This window comes from Charadrius vociferus, unplaced genomic scaffold, assembly GCF_000708025.1.
Source record: "Charadrius vociferus isolate BGI_N301 unplaced genomic scaffold, ASM70802v2 scaffold472, whole genome shotgun sequence".
NCBI lineage: Eukaryota > Metazoa > Chordata > Aves > Charadriiformes > Charadriidae > Charadrius > Charadrius vociferus.
Genome location: NW_009647735.1, coordinates 8,154,941 through 8,156,889, shown reverse-complemented (window position 1 = coordinate 8,156,889; position 1,949 = coordinate 8,154,941). Strand labels below are relative to the sequence as shown.

Below are 1,949 nucleotides of genomic sequence, written 5' to 3'. Positions count from 1 at the left end.
CAGCTGACTCATTATACCAAGAGCAGTCTTTGCCATCAATAGCGCAAACCCCTGAGGCACCTGCAGGCAGCTGGGAGCGGTGCAGAGCAAGAGGAACCTGTAAACGCAGCCGTCGGACTCGAGGGGATGCAAGAAGGGAGGCTGCAAACACCGTAAACCAGATTTTTTTAGACGCAAGGCAACACTGCTTGTTGTAAGCCGTAGGGGCCGGCCCGTATCTGCGCTGCAGCTGCGGAACTGCTGTTGAGTTGGCAGAGCGTGAAGCCAGCGGGGTCCCGCCGGCTCCGTCCCCCTGCCCGAGCCAGCCCCGCCGTTGGGGGATGCAGCGCCCTTGTACCAAGCAATCCACCGTAAAGAGAAATACCGAAAAGGAACTTACTGTTCTATCGGGAACTTCTACATCTGTGAAACAAACATGCTGCTACTCAGTTCATCTACTGATAACTGGGATATCTACAGCAAAAAAAACAAAGAACACAACACATTAAAACATTGTCTTGAGATGGGGCCGCTCATTCTGTCTTCAGTTTCAGGTTAGTAAGTACATCAGTGTCTTATAAAACGGGAACCATTCCCAAGATGTCTTTGTTTTGCCACACATTAAGTATACAGAATAGCCGCATCACTACTGATGCCTCGTGGAGTACGGACTGGGATTTTAACTCCATAGACTACGAGAAAGACAAAAATGCCCTGAAACTATCTGGCTGAACCAGGACTCATACAGCCACAGTAGCAACGCTGCACAGGAATTTCTCGCTTGCTTCTCCTGACCGATACGAGTATGAGGAAGACCCGCTCTGCCTGAAAATAACAACGAAGCCCAGAAAAAGACTAGCAGTCCCTACTGCGAGCGGCAAGACACTGCCTAGGACTTATGCAGGCAAAACTACTCAAAGCCTCGTGACCTCGCGCTAGTGAAAGCCTAGAGGAAACCCCCTGAGATCTTACTGCCATTCGGCATGGCCAGCAGCCTCCGACAGAGCAAAGTGACACCCCGCTTTCTGTGCAATAGCTCTAAACCTGAGAGCATGACAAATAAAAATGCTAAAATTAGTACTGGGGAAGGGGGGTGGGGTGGGGGGGGAGATGGGGATAAAAAAAAGTGTTTGAAACGTGTCTGGTCTAACTGGGAAGAGTTGTGGCACACCGAATTATCAGGAAGCATCACTAGGACAGGCTGTGCGTCTACAGTTCAGGACTGGTGCGGAAGCGGCCATCGCAACTCAGTATCTTCAGAGGAAAGTTTGGGAGAGAATTATGGCTCGGCAGACATGCATGAAATCCTGTACACTTACGGCAGTGCTGCAACGGCCGTACTGCACCATCCAGAGTCACTTCTGTAGGGATGGGTGACGTTCCTGGTGTAAATAAGCTTCAGATTTCATAGCCTCGCCCCCGATTTTTTGGGGTTTTGGTTGTTTTTTTCTTTCTTTTTTTTTTTGGGGGGGGGGCGGGGGGGGAAGGGGGGCGGAGGGGGTTTTTTTTTGGTGCGGGGTGGGGGGTGAAGTTTTTAGAGTCCAATCTTGCGGTGGGGGGGAAGCCGCTTTTGTGGTTTCACTTCCACTTTCCAGCCAGGAGAGGACATGCCAAAATACCACGGGGAAGGATGCTCCGGGTGGTATTTCTGCTTGAGACTGAAAGCAGAAGTGCTGCAGGTCTCGCCAGCACGGTGGGATGTTTTACAGCCTGGTTTTTAAGGACCCACCGGGGGCCGGGGAGGAGGTGGGGACGGTGGTGATGGTGGTGGTGTTTTTGGAGAAGCGCTTGCACCCCTGCCAATCGCCCATCCCTACGCTCCGGCCGGGCTCGCCGCCCATCCCTCACCGATCCCCGGACACACACACACACACACACACGCACGCACGCACACGCACGCACACACACACACGCTGCCTCTGCGCGCCCGAGCCTGCGCCGAGCCGAGCGGGTCGGGAAGGCGCACGGCC

The 1,949-nt window shown here is 53.5% G+C and overlaps 1 protein-coding gene across 4 annotated transcripts in view; it reads right to left on the bottom strand.

Annotated features, from left to right (window-relative positions):
- Positions 1-396: 396 nt before the first annotated feature.
- The window catches only part of MBNL3 (muscleblind-like splicing regulator 3), a 58,993-nt gene continuing 57,440 nt past the window's right edge, over positions 397-1,949 (bottom strand). For 3 of the 4 annotated variants that reach the window (XM_009881722.1, XM_009881723.1, XM_009881724.1), the window contains one exon: positions 397-453. In XM_009881722.1, the coding sequence (XP_009880024.1) occupies positions 397-453 (57 nt within the window). The remainder of the gene's footprint in view (positions 454-1,949) is intronic. The other variant, XM_009881725.1, reaches the window with a different exon arrangement.